General features: G+C 39.1%; 1 protein-coding gene and 1 pseudogene across 2 annotated transcripts in view; both read left to right on the plus strand.

Annotated features, from left to right (window-relative positions):
* The first annotated feature begins 422 nt into the window (after positions 1 to 422).
* Positions 423 to 853, plus strand: LOC114222676 (large ribosomal subunit protein P1 pseudogene; annotated as a pseudogene).
* A 3,121-nt stretch (positions 854 to 3,974) lies between these two features.
* The window catches only part of ARSJ (arylsulfatase family member J), a 74,627-nt gene continuing 56,090 nt past the window's right edge, over positions 3,975 to 22,511 (plus strand). For both annotated transcript variants that reach the window (XM_028121345.1, XM_028121344.1), the window contains exon 1: positions 3,975 to 4,378. In XM_028121345.1, the coding sequence (XP_027977146.1) occupies positions 3,975 to 4,378 (404 nt within the window). The remainder of the gene's footprint in view (positions 4,379 to 22,511) is intronic.

Genomic DNA, 22,511 nt, shown 5'->3' on the forward strand with positions numbered 1-22,511 from the left:
TCACATCTCATTTGGTCTGCTGTAGCATGACTATTAGTGTGTCTTGGCTCTTACTACTAATTGCAAATAGTTCTTAGTCTCCCTTAATATTAGTACTGTTTACTCTAGAAATGGCATTTTTAGGGCCAGAATTCTGCCCTTCTATCCTGAATGTGGAGAGCATGCATGCCTTGTGTGAAGATTGGAATTCTCTAACTCTGGCAGCTGTGTTCTCTCTGTGCTGTGTGGCTAGAAAAGATCTTAATGTCCACTTGTGGAGAGATTATATTTTGAAAAACGTGGGTTTTGAAGACAGACAGATTTGCAAGTCTAAGTTTCCTGTAAAAAGGGCATAACAGGTTTTCCTCAGCTGCCACTAAGGCGCTCTGTTCTTCTGCAGAAGCTAAGGCCAGGGTGGGGTGAAGCCCTCACTTCATCCTGTGATGATTACCTTGCCTGGCAGCATCCACTCAGCACTCATCTGCACCAAGGCCTCAGAGCTCGCCTGCTTCTACTCAGCCCTCATCTGTACCAAGGCCTTCATCTGGGAGCTTGCCTGTTTCTACTCAGCCCTCATCCTACACCATGATGAGGTGAGGCTCACAGAGGATAAGAGCCCTGCCTCATTAAAGCAACGGGTGTAAATGTTAAACCTTTCTGGCTGGGCTTGTTTGCAAAGTCTCTTGCCAGTGTCAATATAGGAGCCTCATCGGCAAGGTAGGGGCTAATGGACCTGTCCCAGCAGCTGGTGCCACACCAGCAGAAGGTCCTGCTCCCTCCACCACTGCTGCCCCAGCTGAGAAGAAAGTGGAAGCAAAGAAAAGAAGAATCAGAGGAGTCTGACGATGACATGAACTTTGGTCTTTTTTACTAAACTTCTTCCGTAATCTGTTCAATAAAAAGCTGAACTCTTGAAAAAAAGAAAGGGGGGGTAGATACCAAACAAAATAACATTTCCCTCAGTTTAAAGGTTATTTCCCTGTACCACCTCACCCATTAACCACACCTAGTCTAAGTCAGATTTCTTTGTGTTAAAATTTCTTTTAATTTTGTTCCTTTGCTTCAGAATACTGCAGAATAGTAGGTAACCTCTGGAGTTTGGGGGTGATTCATTGATCAGTGTATCTCTTCTCATCAATGTAAGTTCCACAAGAGCACACACTGTGCCTGATTTAGTTAACCATTACTTTCCCAGCTACTAGCATTAGCCCAGCTCCTCAGATATTTGTTGAATGGAAGAATACCTCATAAAATTGGTAGGGAAGGAAAAGCGATAAAGTATGTAAAGCACATTATAAACACCATAAGGCATATGTGTGTATATTTATGTGTGTATATATATATATATATACATATAAAATCAGTATATAGAGCACTATGGTTACCACATGGTAAGCCATAAATGTTAACATTATCATTATTTACTCTTGCTTGAAATCTGAACTGAAAAGGACCCTCTTTCTTGCGTAGCAACATGGACTAAGTGCTAAGTCATTGACTATCCCCAACTAAAAGCAGTCGTTAAGTGTCTGCCTTCGGCTCAGGTCATGATCCCAGGGTCCTGGGATCGAGCCCCTCATCAGGCTCCCTGCTCCGTGGGGAGCCTGCTTCTCCCTCTCCCTCTCCCCCTGCTTGTGTTCCCTCTCTGTGTGTCAAATAAATAAATAAAATCTAAAAAAAATAAAAAATAAAAGCAGCTGATTCATCTGAACGTCTTTTGACACTCAAGCACCTCGTTAGGCCTACAAAGCTGGGAGCCTTACCTCAAGTGCTTTCCAATCTCCCAATATTCAGTTCACTCATTACATATTTGGTGATTTACCTTACAGAACTGCCAAGATCATATTTCCAAGTAGGCCTTCTAACACTGCTCATTCCTCCACAGACTAATCAGAATGGCTTCAGGGAAGAAAATAAACTGGTAGAAGGCTACACATGTTAGCAAAATTACCTGTGTGGAGCACACTGCAAGTTTCAAAGGTGCTAAGTTTCCATTTTACAAATGTTTTGCCTAGAAACTAAATGGGAACTTTAGTAACAGAAAGGAATTAAAAATAATGGCTAAATGAAACCTAGATTTATGCTTAGGCAATTGGGAGAATCTGGCTTTTTATGTGCCAGCCCATAGTAGGTGTTCAGTAAATAACTTGAATAAATTTGGGAAAAGAAAAACATGTCTCATTGATTGCCTCCTCTATAGATACCACAAATCCCTTTCCTGACTGAGCAGGGCTTTAAAAACCTGTGACTCTAGTAAAAAGCAGGCATATCTTCCTAGTCAGGACAAGCTTTTACAATAGTTTCACTCCACATAGTTAAAAAAAAAAAAAAGTGATGAAGCTCCTGGAACTATTAGATGCGAAATGGTTTCTTTACTGCAGGAGTGCAGACTGGGCTCTCAGTTCTTGAGGGTGAAATGCGTTAACTCCTCTTCACCCCACATTCTTGGCTGGAGACGCCCTGTGCGTAAGTTTGGGGGGAGGTAAGAACAAGGGGACAATTTCAACATCTTCACGTAGGGAGAAGCTCATGAGGAAGTCAGGCTGTCAAGGCCAGCAACAGGGAAAGGAAATTCGATTTAAAAACTTGTAGTCGCGACTGTTTAAAACAAAAAAAAGAGGCGGGGATAAAAAGAGTAGGAAAAATGGGGGGTGGTGGTGGAGGGAAGAGACTAGTAAAGGAAAGCTGGAAGAGGAAGAAAGAGTGTGCTACCCAGTTTGTTGGTTCTCCTGCTCTTCCTCTCTCACTCCCTCCAGCAGCTAGAAAAAGTTCGCAAGCGCAGCATTCGGGATGGGCGAGAGAGCTCTTCATTCACGGACCCACGAAAAGAAGCAGCCGCTTCACCCCTCCCGATCCGCGCCGCCGCCGTCGTTTCCCCCCTCTCCGGATGATGGAGGGCAGCCGGCGAAACCCAGAGAGGAGTTAGCCCTGGCGGACTCCCCTGGATCCCGCAGGGATCGAGGAGCGGCGCGCAGCTTTCTCTCTGTCCCGCAAAGCCTCCCCTCCCTCCTCCTCCCCGAAAGGAAAAAGGAAAGACTGAACCTCTAAACCAACCTTACCCCTCCCCCTCTTCCTGGAGGAGCTAAAGCCGAAAGTACCGTTCTGTGATTCACCGGACAGAAAAGAGGAAGGCGGCGGCCAAGAACGCCTAGCGCGCAAACTAAGTAAGTTAGCTGACAAAACGCACCCATCTTTCAGCGCCTCGGCCGGGTGCACCAACTCCGCGGAGACCAAGTGGGCTCGGCGTGGAGGGGCCACCGGGGCGGGGACCCCGCTTCGCTCCCCCACGCGCTCCAGCGGCCCAGAGGACTCGGCGCCCGAAGTTCCTGCAGAAAAGGGGTGGTTAGCCGTGGAAAGAAATCAGGAAACTGGGCTTTCCCCCCCTCACTTCGCCGCCTAGTGTCGGGGAGATTGGCAAACGCCTTGGAGAGGACCGGGAGAAATAGCCCTGGAAAAGTGGAGAAAGTGGTCAGGAAGTCGGTCCACTTCAGGCAGCTGTTTATCTGCTAGTGTATGGGCGAGCCGTGGCGGCTCAACCTCCAGTGCTTTCCAGGTGAGGGGACGGCCAGACTGCCGATCCCACCGACCCCCGCGCGCGCGCCCGCCGCAACCTCGCTCCTCAACGTCCAGGGCGCTCTGGGCAGAAAAAGCCCCTGCCCAAGGTGATTCTCAATTCCTTACTAGACTCTTCCCCCGAGAACTTTTGGGTGGAGGCATTGACTTTTTTTGGTGGCAGCTGCTCAGGGGAGCGAGGAGGAGGAGAAAGTGAAATTTGAAGGAGAAGAGCGACTCCTTGTTTTTCCGACGTCTCATCACTTCTAGGAAGTTAAAGAAAGTTGTTGGATGTGGTGACAGCCGAGAGGGGCGCAGGACTTCTTTACAGGTGGAGATAGTCCACCGCCTGTTCGGTCGACCCCTCCCGCTTGCATGTGTGCGCCGGCGGCGGCACGCGGTGAGTGGTTCGGCGAGTGGCGTCTCAGCCGCGACCCAAGTGAATGGCCCCCAGGGACTGTGCGGGGCCTCCGCCTCCGCCGCCTCCGCCTCCGCATGCCTGGGTCTGGCCGGGAAGGATGCTAGCCATGGGGGCGCTGGCAGCCTTCTGGGTCCTCAGCCTCCTCACCTACGGTTACCTGTCCTGGGGCCAGGGCTTGGAGGAGGAGGAGGAAGGGACCTTGCGAGCTCAATCTGGAGAGAGACCAGAGCCCAGCACAACGGCCACCTCCCAACCCCATCTCGTTTTCATCCTAGCGGATGATCAGGGATTTAGAGATGTGGGTTACCACGGCTCGGAGATCAAGACTCCCACTCTTGACAAGCTCGCAGCCGAAGGAGTTAAACTGGAGAACTACTATGTCCAGCCTATTTGCACACCGTCCAGAAGTCAGTTTATTACTGGAAAGTAAGTGTTACCACTTTGTATATTTATTCCTTGGAGAAGTCCTAAGTATTTAATTAAGACCCAGCTCCTAATTTAAATGAGTAACAGAAAATATGGGGAACGAGTGAATGAATGAAATGTGGTATTGAGTTATGGTGAGTATCAAATTGGATGCCCTGTTAATGATCTTGAACGTGTCCTCTCTAGTCTAGTCTCATTTTGCTTACTCTCAGAGCCTGCTGTGAAGTGCCCTCCAAGTTTTTAAATGAGATCAGTACTTGTAAAAGTCTCACCTACCAACCACATGTCTCCAGAAGGGGTCTCCTTTTCCAAATCTATTTTGGCTTTTGAGCATGCTCAGATTTGGTTCAGGCCTCACAGTAGAATTCACAATAGCCATCACTGATAAGAAAGACAGATCAAAAATTTTCTGCAACTCTTGGTTTGTTCTTAAATCTAGAATTGAATGATCAAAACCATAGGTTCTCACGGACATAAAAGAGGCCAAGGAAACAGATGGAAAGCAACGTAAAATCAGTGTACAAATGACTCTGTTTGGGTCTTTGGTAGGTAATTTTCTCTGACTGGATCAATAAAGAGGGCCATGTGTGATTACCAAGGCAATTCTCAAGATGCAAGGAAATTCAATGATAAATGTTCAACAGGAGTCAAATTTCATCTGAAGTTTTCTGCTCCTTTCATCTGAAGTCTGGGAATTTTCTTTTTAACTCTAAGAAAAATCAGATTATTTGGATGCTTAAGTAAAGCATTTTTAATTTGTTGTTTTGCTAAGCAGCTAAACCTTCTACTTAAGGCATTCACTCATTTTCATAGTTTATTCTATCCTATTAGAATATAGGTTACTATTACTGATTTGGATGTCCAAAGTCAGCCTGTGCAACTGAGATAGACTAGGAGGTCTAGAGGTCAAGCTACCACTGGACAGAGGTAGAAGAGAAGCCTTAGTGGTTCAGTATATGCATCCTGTGAGTTCAATCTCAGGGAATCCTGCTTCAGTGAAGTTGTTCTTGGCACTGGATCCTCTAAAAGTAGCCACTATCCATTGGAAAAATAAAGATTATTTTGTAAGAATCTCTGTCTTGCAGAGACTTTTGCTTACAGCATGATTTCCACTGCTTAGCAAACTGTCAGAACGTAGCATCTCTGCCAGAAAAGAAAAGAAAAGAAAAAAAATCCCATCCTTTCCTTTCTTGAGAATGAGAGATTTAAAAAAAAGTCTCACTGTACTTCAGAGATAGTTTAAAGGTTATTTGTGGCATCAGAAAGTCAAGGGCATTTGATATTTATAAAGGAGCGGATTTTTGGCTGGAAAATAAGTCCATCTGGTGGCTGCAGGTCAAGTTCTTCATGTCTAATCCCAACCACTCCTGTATTTGGCTTATGAAATAAATGTGTCATAAGAACTCACTGAATCTCTTCAACTAATTTAAAGAATTTAGATTTACTGAGATAGCCAGTGGTAGTTGAAAATATGTACATGAATTATATGAATTTTGTCTTTCACAATAGAGCATATGCTTTAAGGCTTTTCACCAAATAAGAACATTTAGTTCCTAAACATTATCTTGCACTGATAAAATATCTAGGTTTTATCTTTTAATCTTTATGTTTACTTAATGACATGAAACAGAAATGAAACTAGGGACGCATGGATGGCTCAGTCCTTAAGCGTCTGCCTTCGGCTCAGGTCATGATCCCAGGGTTCTGGGATCGAGCCCTGCATCAGGCTCCCTGCTCAGTGGGAAGCCTGCTTCTCCCTCTCCCACTCCCCCTGCTTGTGTTCCCTCTCTTGCTCTCTCTCTCTCTGTCAAATAAATAAATAAAAATCTTTAAAAAAAAAGAAATGAAGCTAGAAATAATTACTTTTTTCTCTTTTTTTTAATTGAAGATGATATACAATGTTGCATTTGTTTTAGGCATACAACATATTGATTCAACAACTCTATACATTATGCTATGTTCACCAGAGTGTATTTAATTTTTCTCTTTTGTCAAAGGTTGACTCTCTTGTTCTTTCAATGCAATCGAACATCTAATGAAAAGATTTATTCTCCTATTAAAATTTTCTATTCCGTGCGACAAATTGTGTAGCTGTTTTATAGACAAAAAGTTTAAAAAGATACTGTAACTTGATTTAAATGTTTATTTGACTTAAATAGCTGAAGACATTTTCATTTGCAGTTCTCTTTTTAGACTGGAAACTTCCTTTAAATGAACACAAATATAAGAAAGAAAGTAATGATAGAAGCCTGGTTGTGGGCCTAATATTAATGGTGCAGAGCCCAGGGATTATGGTCATTTGTCCTCTCCATGAGCACATGTGTATACTCCCTGGATCTTCTAAAGTAAAACAAAACAAAACAAAAACAGAAAGCAATAAAAACCTAACTGTCCTGAATTATTTTAAGTGAAAAATGGGTTATATAAAATACAAGAGGATTCAAATATCTTTTATGAAGAAAGTTAAAATGATTAAAACTGAGGCTACCTTTTTTTCTTTTTTAACAAGCCTCCTTTTATGTTTTGCTGAAGTCAAAATGTCAAAATCTATTCCCCTATACTGCATAAATGTGTAACAAATTCCAGATTGCTTTAATAATTTATATCATACCCATCTGGTAATATTAAATATCAGTTAGACTGTCAGTAAGCATTCACTGTGTACAGATCCCTGTATTGGAGCTCTGAGGAAGAAGTAAGAAGCCTTAATCTCTGGATAGTGGTCTTCAGATTTAAATCTACAAAAATAATCACTCAAAAGCCTAGTTAAAATGCAGATTTCGAGGCCCAACTAGCAATTCAGCTTCAGTAGGTGTGGGGTTGAGCCCAGAAGTCAATAGTGATTTAACAAACACTTCAGGTTATTCTGATGTTAACAGTATTAATACATATTAAGGGTGTTATTATTAAGTGCTAACATCCACTGTTCCAGGATAATGCATTTTTATCTCGTTTAATCTTAATAACACTCTATAAGATAGTTGCTGTTGTTATCTTCATTTTATATAGTTATGGCAAAAAATTTCAGGAGAGGTAGTAATGCAGGGGCTCTGTACATGGGACTTTGAGAAACAGCATTGTATGTGTTCAAAGTTGGCCTGGTGATAAAAAAGGTTGATTGAGAAAGTGGCTGTCTATGTTTGATTTATTTCAAAGTAATTTTCTCACCTTTTGTTTTGTTTTTCACAGTTTTACAAATAAAGACATGGATAAATGACATCATTTTTTCTTAAAAGAGAATATAGTGAAGGCTTCAGAAAGAGAATTAAAAGTTTTGCAATATTTAGAGGCGCCAGGGTGTCTCAGTTGGTTAAGTGTCCAACTCTTGGTTTTGACTTAGGTAATGATCTCAGGGTCATGATATCTGGGTTGTGAGATGGAGCCCTGCATTGGGCTCCACACTCAGTGCAGAGTCTGCTTGAGGATTCTGTTTCTCCCTCTGCTCTCCGCCCCCCCCCACTCTCTCTCTCAAATAAATAAATCTTGAAAAAAACGTTTTGCAAAATTTAGGCACGCATTTTATGCAGACTTTAAAGTAGGAAAAATCGGCAATCTGAACTGAATTTATATCTTTGGCAATAATTTCGTTTTTTTACTACTTTGTTATTAATTTTTCTACTTGAAGTTACCATGGTGATCATTTTTATAAATGCAAAGGTAACTCAAATGTGTATCTGTAATAGGATATTTGATAAATTAATTGCGTATTAAAGCAACTCCTGCTTCTTGCCGAGGGTAGTCACTCTCCCAACTTCTAACAGCTCAGGTTAATTTTTGCCTTGTGTTTGAACTTTATCTTAATGGAATTATAGAAAATGTACTCTCATGTCTGCCTTCTTTCTCTTAACATTATGCTTGTAAAACTTTTCCATGTTGTTGCCTGTAGATGTAATTCATTCATCCTCATTACTGAACAGTGTTCTTTTGTATAAATATACTACAATTTATTCATCCATTCTGCTGTTGACAGATACTAAGGTGGTTTCCAGTGTTGGGCCATTATGAATAGTGCTGCCGTGAATATGTATTTGTATGTGTTTGTTGATGAACATACAGATATGTTTCTCTTGAATATCTATCAAGAACTTGGATTGCTGGGTTATGGGAATGTGTGTATTCATTTTCTGTAGAGACTGCCCAACAGTTTTGCTAAGTGGTTCCACCAGTTTACGCTCCTACCAATACACACTCTTAGCAGTGTGTGGAGAGTTCTGTTTGTTTCATATCTTTGTCAACGTTTGATATTGTCTTTTTCAACTTAGTCATTCTGGTTGTTATGCACTGGTATACCATTATGGCTTAAATTTGCATTTCTTGAGTGACTAAGGAAGTTGATCATCTTTTTGTATTTTTATGGACTATTTGAATATTCCCTTTTAAGAAGTATCTGTTTACGTCTTTTGTCTATTTTCTCATTAAATGATTGCTCTTCTTTGTTGATTTATGGTAGTTATTTATATATTCTGTTTCTTTGTCAGATATTTGTACTGCAGATGCCTTCTTCCACCCCATGGCTTACTTTTTCACTCTTAATAGTGTTTTTGATGAACAGAAGGTTTTAATTTTATTGTAGTCTAATTAATAATCTTTTTCTTTTTATGTCCTGTTTAAGGTATATTTGACTAAATTAAGATCATGATTTGGTCTTTCTTTCCTAAAAGTTTTATTGTTTTATTTTTATATTTAGATCTATAATTCATCTGAAATTAATTTTCTGTTATGGTGTAAGTCGGGGTTCAAGATTATTCTTTTTCCATGTGTACCTCCATTTGGCCCACACTATTTATTAAAAAGGCCATACGTTCTCCACTACACATCAGTGTCACTTTTTCATAAATCAGAAAAATATAGATGTTTGGGTCTATTTCTGGACTCTATTCTGTTCCATTATTCTGTCTATCCTTGTGCCAATACTACATTCTTAACTATTACAGCTTTATAATACTGATATCTGGAATGTAAGTTCTCTGACTTGTTCTTCAAAATTGCCTTAGTTCTTCTTTAACAGTTCATTCATTTTAAAAATATGGATGTACAAATGCTAAAGGTTGGGAGATTTGGTTTTGGAATATGGAGTAGCTCTTTTCTCAATTATTCTACTCTCTAAGTGAAATAACAAATGAGGTCATTAGCTGAGAATAAAGATCTGGAGGTTTAAAGACCAAAATAGAAAATATTCTTCCAGGAGAATGAGAAAGTGAATTAAGTAGGGAAATGCTGTACAAATACAGGGCACTCAACTGAGCCCACTTGAGATTTGTAGTCATAAATTTAAACAGAGATTGGTCATCATTTGTTTGTTTTTCTCGTGCCACAGCCCAGTGCTGGTGTGCAGAAGAAGCGCCATTGAAGAGGTAGATTTAACTAGATTTGGGGCTTTGCCAAATGAATCAAGTGGGATCATGGACTCTAAATTGGCAAGGAAAAGGGGAAGACGTTTAAGGGGTTAATGTTCTCTAAGAAATCACCAGGTCAGTGAATTGACTCTGGCTGGGGTTGAAGTGAGGATATATAATAAGCTTGGAAAGCTAGATAGATACTGGTAGTTGGAGAAGTGTATGCTTGGGGTTAAAATTGTGTGACTAGTACAGTTTTGGGAAATGATAGGGGAATGGGTGCTAAGGTGAGATGGAAGAAAACATCTTTGGAAATGAGGAAGGCATGGTTTAAAGGGCAAGGTATTGGAGATCACCTCAGTGGAAATTGAAATTATTAACAATGAGAGAAGTAGTATTCAAGAGGATGGTGAACTAGGTGCTGGAATCATCAGCTGCTGGAGGTAAGGGGCAGGGCCTGGAACTGGGTGTGTGAAGGAGTCAAATAGGAAAGATAGTCTATAATCTGTTGCCTTGCTTTTCAAGGGAGTTGAGCTTTTAAAAGAAGACAAGAGCCAAAATTGTCTGAAAGTGACAGTGAGGAACTAGGAGGACATTCATCCCTGCTTCAGGCTCTGTGATAATTGGGGTATGAGTAAAAGAACAGCCCCAAGTTGAGAGGATGTCAGCAATGAGAGGAAGTCAACTAAAGCAAGAAGGTGGAGAGAAAGTCCAGGAAAGAGAAGTCCAGGAAGAGCTGATGTCAGACTTTCAGTAACAGAAGGCTTCTTGGCAAGGCTTCAGGCTCTGTGATAATTGGGGTATGAGTAAAAGAACAGCCCCAAGTTGAGAGGATGTCAGCAATGAGAGGAAGTCAACTAAAGCAAGAAGGTGGAGAGAAAGTCCAGGAAAGAAAGTCCAGGAAGAGCTGATGTCAGACTTTCAGTAACAGAAGGCTTCTTGGCAAAGGTTAGGGAGTTAGGAATGGAGAGGGATTGGTTGAATCAGAGTAGAGATGTACAGAGACATATAGACATTAGAACCTGAATGAAAGAAGTTACATTGGGAAGATTGGAGTTATAGTGAAAACACAAATGGCGCTGAAAGGCACTGTAGGATTTTCTCCACACAATCTCCTAGGAAATGATAAGTGTTCAGTTTTAATTTTAGTCTCATTCTGGAGATTGATTGAGCTCCTGACCGTTCATCACCAACTACTGCAACCATACTGTGTATAGTCAGGCACAGTCAGGAGCTCTTGGGGCCTCATCTGGTCCAGGAAGATAGGATCCATGTAGGCCTCCTTCCTCTGTAGACTGCAATGGGCTGTACAGGCAGGGAAACATGTCTCACGAGTTTACAAAGTATTGTTTCTAGATATGAAATTGTCGATCAACAATTATGCTAGTGTTGAAAACCCTGAAAAAGTAATTGAATTCTTTCAGTCATTCTCACAGGAGAAAGATTCAAGGAAGCTAAGGAGAGTAGGGTTTGATTATTCCATTTCATAGGCATGTGGGTACACATATACATTTCCCCTCCACTTCTATTGTAAACATAACATCAAGAGTCATGCATGCTTTCTCTTCCATCAACTTCTTTTATCCAAAGCCTAGTTTTAAGTAGTGTTCTACATACTAAGAGTACACAATAAAAATCAGTTGCTAAGAGTTCACTTATTACATTTGTAAATATTTAGTTAATGCATAAACATCTAGAGAAATGTTTATGGTTAGAAGTTTAGAAGAAACAATTTTTTTCCAAGACTCACTTTGGCTTTGGAAAATGAATGTAACAACAAATGAAGAGGGTGGCTTTAAAGCCTCACATATCCATTTCAAAAAGAACAGCTCAATAGAGGAGACCACTCAACAAATAGCTGCCTCTTCCTATTTGACCTCATGGGTTTTTCTGACAGTAGAATCATGGTCAAGTAAACTACTGGCACACTCTTGTGATCAAAGTCCCTAATTTTAAATGAGTCTTTTAAAAAAGATACCCTTTGAAATGAATTTCTATTCAGGTAATCCTGGGTGAGTTTCCTGAGTGGCTGCTCTGAAAGGTGGACATTTATTCAGGTTTGGAGAGTTGAGAACATTTCCTTTCATCCAAATGACCTCTCCCAGAGATCAAAGGTGGGAGAAGCAAAAGACTTAGAGCCCCTGCTTCTAATATGAGCTCAGTATGAAAGCCTCTTTTATTTCAAAGTTTCATTCAGATTTTTTCCTACAGCAATATTCCAGAATTAAATTCACTGTAATCTTTTTCTGTATTTTACTTTGATATAATTAGAGTGTTTTGCAATGTTCTTTTATCATTCTAGATAGTAAACATTCCCGGTAGTGTTACCTCATTGAGACATTCATTCCCCTGTGTGCTCTATTGCAAAAAAGACTTTTTACCTCTAATCATTTACTCCCTCTCTCTTCTGATTCACCCAGCGTATTTGCTTTATTCAAGCATTACTCTCATTATATCACCAGCCCCAGCAAACACCCTCCCGGGTTCAACCCTGACTACCACAGAAGGGGAACAGAAATTAATTTTTACTGACAACCTTATTGTACCAATCACTTTTCCAAACATCTTGTCATTTGATCTTCACACCCACCCTGAAGGTAAAATATTTTTATTATTTTGAAAAATAGTTATGAAATATTTAACAGATGTCTTCCTTTCATGGATAATATATGAAAGTTTTAGAGAAATTATATAAGTTGATCATAGTCACACAGCTTCTAAGTAGCAGAGCCTGTATTTGAACATAAACTTGTGTGGCTTCAGCAAGACCCTTGCTGTTTTCATCACCTTATTCTGCCCGATATGGAAACTGTAAGCACCTTAGTCTAGTCTTTAAAAAAGTTTTTAGCCTTATTTTCCTCTCTCAAGCTTCACGCTCTCCTCCAGCAAAAAAGATGATTCACTGTTTCTTGAGCATGTTCCATACTTCACTTTCTTCCTTCTTTTGCACATACTGTTTCCACTCCTTGGAATTCATGCCCTATCTCTCTTTGCCCAAATGCCAGCCACTCAGGCTCACCACCAAAAAACTGCCTTTCCTGTACAGCTTTACGTGATTCCTTAGCCAGGAATAATTTATTCCAGTGATGACCTTTCATAATTCTTTCTATTACTGTCTTATTATGCATCTCATTCATAGCTGTCACTAAACCTCGTACCTCTGATTTATAATCTCCATAAATCTCACAGTGCTTTGTACTAATAGGCACTAAGTATATATGTGAAGAATGAATGAATGAATGAATGAATGAATGAAGAGATGAATAAATGATTATTTATTTCCCTCTGGCAGGCAATGTGATAGAGCAGAAAGAGCATAGAATTTATAGTGAGGAAATCTGAATTACAGTGCTGATTCAATGAACAAATTCCTGACTGTCTGACCTTGAATAAGTAGTTTAATCTCTAGGACTCCGTGGTTTCACCTGTAAAACAGGAATAATGATATTATTTATATTGCTAAACTTAAATTGATCAATTGAGGTAATATCTGAAAAATGTGAAAACTTTTAAGTATTATAGAACTTTTAAGTAAAAATTCTTTTAAATTTAGAGCTATAGCTCTGTAATTTTTAATCATATACAAACTTTAAAGGAATAGTTTGTTCTTTTAAAAAGTTTTCTGTGATACAGTCATATCTCTTTTCCAATTTCAATCTATTGGTGCAAAGAGTTAAAATTGAATCCCATTTGTTTTAATTTCTATACATAAGTTATTTTCAAATGATATTGTTAGTTCTGAGATGTTCAGGAAGGTGATTAGGGGTATATATATATTTCTTAATTTCTGCACTTGGAAATTGTGCGTATTGTTGTCATCATGCTTGGCAGAATCTGATGGAACCCTGCTAAGCTTGTGACAACTGAAAGCAGATGCATATTTAAACAATGACATTAAGAGTACAACACTAAGTGAGAAGACATGGAAATAGGGTAATGGAAAGGCCAGTGATTAATTAACTTCAAATTCCTCCAATCAACAACAACTTTAAAATTTTACTGCGTATCATTAACATATCTCATTCAGCTTTGAATGCCAGTTCACCCCAGGGACTACCACTCAGTAGGTACTCAGTAAGTTGTTTTGAATTAAGACATTGCTCTTGGCTTCTTGGGAATTGGAATTTGATATGCTCTGTGACCACTATTTCAGTCACCTTCTAAATGACTATGTTGCCTGCAGCATCTGCCCCTAATACTAGGACCTGGGTGAAATTTCAATACGTTCGAAATCATACCACTTCCCTGGTTAAAATCTTTTAGAAACCGACATTACCTATAGGCTAAAGCCCAATTCCTAAGCATTCTATATGAGGACCTTCAAAGTATGGCTTCTGATAAAATTCTGGTGCAATCTCCCAACACATTGCCATTTATACCTTCTCTGGATTATCACTGCCAAGGTACTATGCCTCCCAACCCCCCTGTTTCCATCTAAGCAGGTTTCCCTTTGCTAGAATATCCTTCATTCTCCTCTTTGTTGCATCCCTCCAGACCCTCTCCTACCTTCATCTCCTCTTGCAATCCTTCTCTGATCATTTTCTTACCCTACACCAGGCAGAATCAAGTGTATTCTCCTCTGTTCCTACAGCCTCTCCTCTTTACATTTTTATAATATTTGTAATTATTTATGTACCTATTTCCTCCCAATTCCAAAATGCACAACAATACATTAAACTGTAAACTTCTGTCTTTTTAAAGACTTTATTTATTTATTTATTTATTTATTTAAGGGGAGAGGGGCAGAAGGAGAGGGAGAGGTAGAGACTCTCAAGCAGACTGAGCATGGAGCCCAGTGTGGGGCTGGATCTCATGACCCTGAGATCACAACCTGAGGTGAAACCAAGAGTCAGATGTTTAGCCAAATGAGCCATCCAGGTGCCCCTGCACTGTAAACTTCTTACAATGTAGTCTATTTAAACAAAAACAACATATCCTACTGATTAAAAAGAAGGATTCTGTAAGACACCAGCCATGTAACTTAAGCTATATATGCCTCATTTTCTCATGGGAAATGGCCATGATAATTATAGTACCTACCTCAAAGAGTTTATTGTGAGGGTTAAGTGGGATTATGTACATGGAACATATAGAATAGAGTCTGCCACATAGAAACTTATTTATTTATTTATTTATTTATTTATATAAAATCTTGATCATCTTGGTTATTCTCTTCATGCTGGGCAACTTTAAGCTATCCCACAAATAGTGAATGTTGATAAGCAGACTCTCAATAAATATTTCTTCAATAATTATACTGAATCACCATTGCTAATCAACTGGGATTTGATACTGTATTTCATAGAGTTAGGTGGACATAAATATTTAGATTGGTAGGAACTTTTAACAATTGTTCAAGTATAATTTTAACCTTTATCATGTTCAGCGAAAGCAGCCATGTTAAGTGGAAGTTATTTGAGGAGCAGGGTGCTATGTGGGAAGAACAGTAGGGATAGGGTTGAAGACCTGGGTCTAAACACCAGTTCCCACCTACAGTGAAACCTTAGATAGTTACTTCATGCCTCTGAGTCTCCTCATCAAATGAGAGTAATAGGAGCTAACAGACCATTACTTTCTGGTTTGATTATCCTATTAAATGAGACCATGTTGGTGAAAACATATAGAGTATTGCCTGACATATAATAGATGCTCAATACATTCTAGTTTTAGGTTTAACTGAATTCTGCGGGGCATTTATTTTGAACAGAAAAGGAAAAATCTTTCCAAAGTCTCAACTACACTTTTAAATGTTTTCCAAATTGGGGGTGTGTAGAGCCTTACCAAAAATTGTGACAATACTCACGAACCTTTTGGGTTTACCGTATGTTGGCTTTATACACCTTTTCTTGGGTATGATTATGACAGCCAACACAGTGATAGAACTCTTAGAATTCAAAGGGATATCACATGTGATTTTTTTCCAACTGCCTCATTTTATGACAATGGATAGGAATATTCTTTCCACTGACCAAACAGAATCAATAATAATGCATCTCTATCATAACACCAATACCAATCTACTAAGAACCTGGACCTAGTAGGGAGACGAGCCAGACAATAATCACTAGATTATTGTCCTCTTGCTGAAGAGATATATTAATGTGCTTTTCTCAATCCTTGGTTGTTCTCAGACTTGACTGGAGAGGGTAAGGGAACCAGACAGACCTAGATGAGAAAGAAGCTGAGGAAACTAACTGGACCCTATGGGATTACTGGATTGGTCTATGCACAGTGACCACACAGGCTTTGTGAGCATGGTTTGGCAACATTCAGTGTCCAATAAGGTCCAGCCAAGAGGTACATAGCAGCAGGAACATGAGTGGCAATCAATACTGGATTAAATTCATGCCCACAAATCCAGAATAGGCACTCAAAAATGCCCAGTGATCTTTTTAACTTCCTCTAGTATATGTTCCATTCTTTAGAACTACTATTTCAGAATTTCTCATCTCCTCAAACTGCCAGTATCCTATCATGAGCTCATTACCTGACCTCAAAATTCCATTGACAGAAGCAATAATGAATAATCTATACCACAATATTAACATATACTATAAATTATCTATAATTTTAACATTTTTAATAAATCTGTGATTTGTTAGAAAGTTATAAAAAGATTTGCCATAATCTTGGATCTGAGGACCTCAAGAATTTTTTTAATTGTTTTATCAGACTTTAAATAATTATCTTCAGGGTTGAATATTACAAGATTAAAGACTGTATTATATCCTTTGAACATACCAGGTTTTTGCACAGAATAAGGCTATAATAAAAGTACGTGAACTGAGTGTATCAAACTTATCAAATTAAAATTTTTTTAGTTTAGGACACCTGGGTGGCTCAGTTGGTTAAGCTTAGGACTCTTGATTTCAGCTCATGTCATGATCTCGAGCCCCACATCAGGCTCCACGCTGGGCATCAAGCATGTTTAAGATTCTCTGCCTCCCTCTGCCCCTCCCCTCAACATAGGAAAAAAAAATAAAGTTTTGTTAGTTTAGATAATTTTTAACATACTTGAAAATATAAGCTCAAATACTTGAAATCAGTTTTGGTTTTTGTTTTCTTTTTTTTTTTTTTTGCTTTGGTTCTAGTTTGGTTGTCTTTCAGTGTTCTGAAGTATAATTTAATAATAAATTTTTCTAACTAAAAGGTTTAGTTGAAGATAAAATCTTTGGGAGTAGAGATGTAACATTTATTTGGCACTTAACAAGTGTTAAGAAATTATATATATGTATATACATATATAAATAATTCAATATTATATATTCTCTAATTTGTCTATGTATGTATCTTTCTCTCTTCCTATATATATAGACCTCATAACTCAGGGGTAATTATTATTATCCACATTTTATCTATGAAGAAATCAAGCTCACAGAAGTAGAATATCTTGGCCGAGATCCCATAGTAAGTAATGAGGCTAGAACTCCAATCCTAACACTACGATTGTTCTACTACATTACTCAGATGGTTGACAAGATGGGTTTAGTATATCTGCATAGCTACTCTTTAGAGTTAGAGTGGAAATTAATAAATATCTTGTTCAAGTAAAGCCACAACAGGCTAAAATAGGTGTAGCTATTCTAAAAAGCAGAAACTCATTTTCAAACTGGCTTTCTCATACAATTTGGGCAAATTGGAATAAGTTCTTATTATTCGTTTCATATCTACATTAAGGATGACACTATTATTTTACCTTTCAAAATTTGTAATACTTAAATTGTTAAACTACACTTTCTCATATTGAGATGAAAAAAGAATTTAAGTGGTCCAAAGGGATTTAAAATATAATCCCAGCTCTGTTTTGTTACTGTGTTTTGAAGTAATAGTTGAATACTTCCTATAAAATGTTTTGTTTGAATTTGACTTTGAAAAGTTTTAAGGATTTTTTTCATATGTATTATTGCCCCTAACCTATTAAATATTAACAATTAGACATTTAGAACCGTAAGATGTACGTAATAGTGCAATGTGTAAGAATTACCTGGAGAGCTTGTTAAAGCCTTCATTCCTCTGGACCCCACCCAGAAATTTTGTGTCAGAAGGTCCTGGGTGGGACCTGAGATTCCTCATTTCCGGTAAACAGCCTGGTGATGATGAAGTTGCTGGTCTGGGGACCACAGTGAGTGCGGAGTAACACTGCAATACAGTTTTGGTCTCTAAGGCTCCATGACAGTTTATTACCATCTTCTTTCTTTTTTCCCCCACCATTTAACACCTACCATATGCATAAGGCTGTTTAATTTAAATGCCATCCAAGTAGCAAGTGCCGTTAATAATTCATGTGGTTTTCTTTATATCCTCTATAGTTGAAGGCTTGTTTCAGGTTACCTAGATCTGGCTCCTGGAAGAGACAGCTTCTTTATTAATGTGCTTCTGCTCTCCCACAGAATGAATGATAAAAAAGATTCCTATTTTGGGCAAAGCAATTGCCTCAAGAGCAAAAGCAACTGAATTTCTGAGAACTAAATCGTGAAATTAAAGGTGCTAGGAGATACAGATATTTTAGCACATTGTTCTCTTTTAGAACCTTTCTACCACAATGCCAACTTAGAGAAAATGGACATTTATTTTGGGGTCTTGTTTAAATCAATAAATTAAGAATTTGATCTAGGGCGCCTGGGTGGCTCAGTTGGTTAAGCGACTGCCTTCGGCTCAGGTCATGATCCTGGAGTCCCGGGATCGAGTCCCACATCGGGCTTCCTCCTCAGTGGGGAGTCTGCTTCTCCCTCTGACCCTCTTCCCTCTCGTGCTTTCTATCTCTCATTCTCTCTCTCTCAAATAAATAAATAAAATCTTTAAAAAAAAAGAATTTGATCTAGTTTGCATCCGTTTCAGGATGAGTTCAGGTATATCCTGATTTTTTTAAAGTGTTCTAGCTGGTCTGAATTAGCTGAGGAATTCATTGTCATCATTTACCTTTAAATGAAATTAGGTCATTTGGTTTAACAGTCTGAGATTTGCTAAAATAATTCAGTGATTTGGTTTTAACAATAGAACTTCTCAGATCTCTTTTCTGATGTGGCTCTGAATGATCGCAGATGCCAAAATAATAAAAAAAAATAAATATATAATTTAAAATAGAGGGTTTTTTATTTTTTAAGACCAGTGTTAAGCCTCACCACAAATCTATGAAGAAGGTGAGTGTTAATATTTCTCAGTCTTAAAAAGGAGTCTCCCAGGGTTAAATGCATACCCTTGGAAGTTCTGTAAAGGAGAAAACTACACATTGACTAATTTGTCACACTCATGTGTAAACCTTCGTGAAGCTTTCCATTACCAGTTAATGGTTCTTGAGGTAATCACCTTTGATTTAATTAGGCTTCTTGTTTTTATTTCTCTGAGATTCATTCAGCATTCATTCATTCAGTACTGAGCACCTACTCTGCCAGATACTGTTCTAGACACTGGGAGACGTATCAGTCAACACAACCTACAAAAATCCCTGCTCTGGTGACTTTTATATTTTAGTGCAAGGAAACACAAATAAGTGAAATATATAGTATGCTAGCAGACACTATGCTCTGTGAAGGACAATACAGCAGGAAAGGGGATTAAGAGGGTAATGTTATGGAGGTCATGGAAAGCCTCATTAAGAAAGAAAGTGAAGGAGGGAGTCTTGTATGTTGGTGCTCCTGGCAGACAGAACAGTAGAAGCATAGGCCCTGTGGTAGGAGCACCTTTGATATGTTGAGGAACCATTAAGAAGTCCATCTAGCTGGATTGATCAGAGGGAGGACTGGGGCGGGTAAGAGGAGGTGGGGTCAAGGTGGTTAAAGGAGCCGGATTCTGTAGTGCAGTGCAGGCCAGGACGGGATAGGGACTTCCACTGTGAGCAAAACGGGAGCCATGGAAGGCTTTGAGCGGAGACGTGACATGACCTAACTTAGTTTCAACTGATTTGCTTTGGTGCTTGTGTTGAGGATAGATTGTAGAAGCAAGGTTTGCAGCAGGAAGACCTGGTACAGAGATCATCCATTAACCTGTGTAGGGAAATTATAGCTGTGGAGAGGGGTGATGGAAAGCAGTAGATTCTGAGTATACAGAATCTCCACAGGTAGAGCAGACAAAATATTTTTATGAAGTACAAATAGTTTTGGGGGAAAAAGAGGAGTCAAGGACAACTTTAAGGTCATTCATTCTGCTAATAGCACAAAAACAAAATGTGCTCGCTCAAGCAGGTGAAGTTACTACTCATTACAAATTACAGGAATGCCTTCAGCAATTACATTTGACACTTCAAAGCCCACCAATACACGAGAGCCTTTGTTTCTCCCTTCTCCTTTACCTGACTCTCTGAGTTTTTACAGTTTGAAGGAGTGCCATAATACATACATTTTTTTCATTTAGCAGTAAGGTCCACAGAAGGGCATAGTAGATGGAGTTGGAAGATCTGTATTTGAATTCTAGCTCAACCACTTACTAACATTTCAAAGGAAAGATAAAGCAGCGCAGGGGAATGTGGAAGAGGCGACTCTGTCAGGACAAGAACAAGAACAAGAACAAGAACAGGGCTCCTTTGGCCCCAAAGTTGTCCAGAATGGCATTAACTAGGTAAAGTTGCCATTCCCATCACTTTGCCACCTCAAACTTGAAGTCACAAACCCTGCGCATTATTGGTACAGTACACATTACTAGTATTAGAGTTGCTCAGATGGTTGCTAAAAAAAGGAAACCAACAAGCACAACCAATGTATAAATTGGACATTCCTCTCTATTGCCATTACACTGAAAATGCTGCTATTTCAGACAGATTAAATGTCAAGTGTATACAGCACACACACACACACACACGCACACGTTTCTCCCTTTCTCCTGGATTAACGTCAAGGCCAAAGAGTCTGAGTAGCACTTGGTGTTTGAATCTTCACCTGCAATTATGGAGTTATGACTTTTAAGGATTTATTTCTGGTAAGAATTTTTTTTTTTTAATTCGAGCTGTGCTCATTTTGTTTCTTAGTTTATAAATAGCTAAAAATAGAACATCTGGTTTTATTCTTAGAAGACAGTCATTTTAAAAAACTTTTCCACGTTGGTGATCTCTTCTTTTTGTTCTCTGAGTTAATAAAATTGTTCTCTAAACAATTTGTGAGCCACCCTGGGTAAGTTGTATCGCTGCTGACTTCTGTGTTGTTTTCTAGGCCAGAGAGTTAACAGCTGTGCAGATACGGAGACAAGTTTTAATGAGGTGAATGTTTGTTTCAGTGAGTTCATTCACCTTCGTTACCCCCTAGTATTAAGATTGAAAGGTCCACCCTCCATCTGACATAACAGTGAGCCCAAACTTTCCCTTTCTTGGCTTTTGAAGGACAGGCACTGTAAAAAATTTTATACTGAAGCAAAAGAAATTTTTAAAATTATTTCTTAAAGACCACTGAATCTCAAGAGTCTTTTACAATCTCTAATTTCTCCTCAAAATCCCTCCGTTTTAAATATTTGTGGGAAACTTTAGTGAAACCTGTCCTGAAAGAGTTGCCTTGCTTCCCCGCGTGCTGAGGCCTTTCGGTGCCTTTCTGGGCCCGGGGCAGGGCTGTAATCGCACGCCTCCAGCTGTCTGCATAGGACCCACACAGTCCCCTCTTTGTCCCAGGGCCTCCTTCTGACCTCGAGGAGCTGGCCGGTTCACAGGTTTGTCTGCCACAGGTAAACTGATTTATTTCCTTGTTGGACTTGAAACTTGTTCTGTGACTTACAAACTCTTTTTCTATGGTGGAACTTTTTATTCAAGTGAGGTCTTTGATGGAAAAGCTCAGTATATAAAACAGATGGAAGTAGATAGTCTGGCAGAGGTTCCTAGCCTCAACCCCTTCCTTCAAAGGCTGGCTCAGGGCCCCTCTGCCCCATCTCCAGGGTTCCTGGGTCATGGTCTGAGATACTGAGGCCTATTTTGTCTACTCTGGGAGTCATTTCCCAACAGGTCAAGAAAGATACCTGACTGACTTAATGCTGCAAATGAGTACTCTGTGGACAATGCAGTTATTCTCAAGAATAGAGCATGTAGGCATTTAGTTACAAAATATAAAAATAGTACACAGCAGCAGCAACAACAAAACGCCGCCTATCTCTTCAATACATCTTTAATAAGTCAGTGCTTTGGTTTCAACAGATTTTTTTTTTTATAGATTATGATGTTTGTCCTGATGCTTTTAATGAATTGATCACAGTTTTTAAAGATGATGCAGTTAGTAATAATCTTAAGGTATTGTAATGCTCTAGTGCAGGGGCATGAAAGACTTTAATATACAAACTAGAGTACGTGGAAGTATGAGGAAAATAATAATGAAGCAACAATATCTGTGGGGTGGAGAAGACTTTCCAGGTAGTGTCAGACTTTCAAGGCTTTTTTTTTTTTTTTTTTTGTCTTCAAATACCATTTCAGTAGCCCAATAGAGAGTACCAGGGAGCTATTACTTAATAACTAAGTTATAGGTAAGCATGTTGCAGAACAGTTATTGAGAACTAATACTTAAATTTGTCCTCTTTCTATGCATATTCAATAAAATGCTTACTATAACCCTACTGCCTCATTATTATCTCTCTAATTCTGTAGCAGGAAAATCAGTAGGAAGTTGTTCAGATGAGAAATGAGAAGCTGGAAAGACATAATAATAAGAATGGAAAAGAGAACATAACTTCAAGAGATAATCCGTATTAGAATGGACATTACTGAATCCCCAAATGAACATAGCTTGAAATGAAAAGAAGAGAAACTACAAGACTTTCAGGAAAGTTCTCTTTGGGTGGCTGGTGGATCACATAACATTATCCAAAGTACACATTAATTGAAATGCAAGGTG

This window comes from Eumetopias jubatus, unplaced genomic scaffold (genome assembly GCF_037043125.1).
Source record: "Eumetopias jubatus isolate StellerSeaLion01/CBP00866 unplaced genomic scaffold, mEumJub1_p1.0 scaffold_2, whole genome shotgun sequence".
Lineage (NCBI taxonomy): Eukaryota > Metazoa > Chordata > Mammalia > Carnivora > Otariidae > Eumetopias > Eumetopias jubatus.